The sequence below is a fragment of the Lygodium microphyllum genome, chromosome 3 (genome assembly GCF_053477565.2).
Source record: "Lygodium microphyllum isolate KBCC chromosome 3, Lygodium_microphyllum_v1.1.10, whole genome shotgun sequence".
Classification (NCBI taxonomy): Eukaryota; Viridiplantae; Streptophyta; class Polypodiopsida; order Schizaeales; family Lygodiaceae; genus Lygodium; species Lygodium microphyllum.
The window spans coordinates 191,577,539-191,578,354 of NC_141137.1; the positions used below are offsets into that span (position 1 = coordinate 191,577,539).

At 41.1% G+C, this 816-nt stretch overlaps 1 protein-coding gene across 1 annotated transcript; it reads left to right on the forward strand.

Annotated features, from left to right (window-relative positions):
* The first annotated feature begins 231 nt into the window (after positions 1-231).
* On the forward strand, positions 232-816 carry LOC148039364 (uncharacterized). Its single transcript, XM_087675339.1, has one exon. The coding sequence runs from the start codon at positions 232-234 to the stop codon at positions 814-816; it is 585 nt and encodes a 194-aa protein (XP_087531465.1).

The following is an 816-nucleotide window of genomic DNA, read 5'->3' on the forward strand; positions in this document are numbered from 1 at the left end:
GCGTATCATCCTCAAATGGATGCCTAGAGCGAGATAGCCAACTCAACAGTGCTTGATTTACTCAAGTGTTATGTTTTCGATCAACGCACCAGTTGGGAAAAGTGCCTTCCTCTAGTCGAATTCGCCTACAACAATACGGTGCATTCTTCTACAGGTAAGGCACCTTTTGAGGTAATTTATGGAAAGGTTCTACTTCCCCCTATTCTACGCACAAACGATAAAATCTTTGCTATGGATGAATATGTAAGGGATTTAGATACCGCTTATGAACAGGTCAAAAGAGCTATCTCAAGGACACAAGAAAAGCACAAGAAAGCAGCTGATAAGAAACGTCGTCCTTTAGATCTCAAGGAAGGACAATGGGTTCTTCTTAAGTTTGAAAAGGCACGATTACGCAAGCAACTAGGCAAAGAGGGCAAAGCGATTAAGCTTGCAAATCGCCATTATGGACCTTTTCAGATTATTGAGAAGATCAATGATGTATCTTTCCGTTTGGGATTACCCTCCCATTGGAAGATCCATAACGCATTTCATGTAAGTCTTTTGCGACTTTACGAGGGGCCTATGCCAACCGAGCCAAGTATGGAGGATCCACTGGAAGTGGATGAGCTTGAAGAACTTATTCACCCGGAACAAATTGTGTTTCACAAGGATTGCAAGCTTAAGGGAGGCCAAATACAACACAAGTATTTGGTTAACTTTAAGAATTACACGACCTTGGATGTGAAATGGATGGATAAGACTGATTTAATTGATTACCCTCACCTCATTACCACTTATGAAGATGCTTTTCAATTGAGGACAACTGAAGATTAA

What these genes read in the sequence shown, in the direction of transcription:
- LOC148039364 (XM_087675339.1), top strand. Translation starts at nt 232, where the DNA reads ATGGATGAATATGTAAGGGATTTAGATACCGCTTATGAACAGGTCAAA.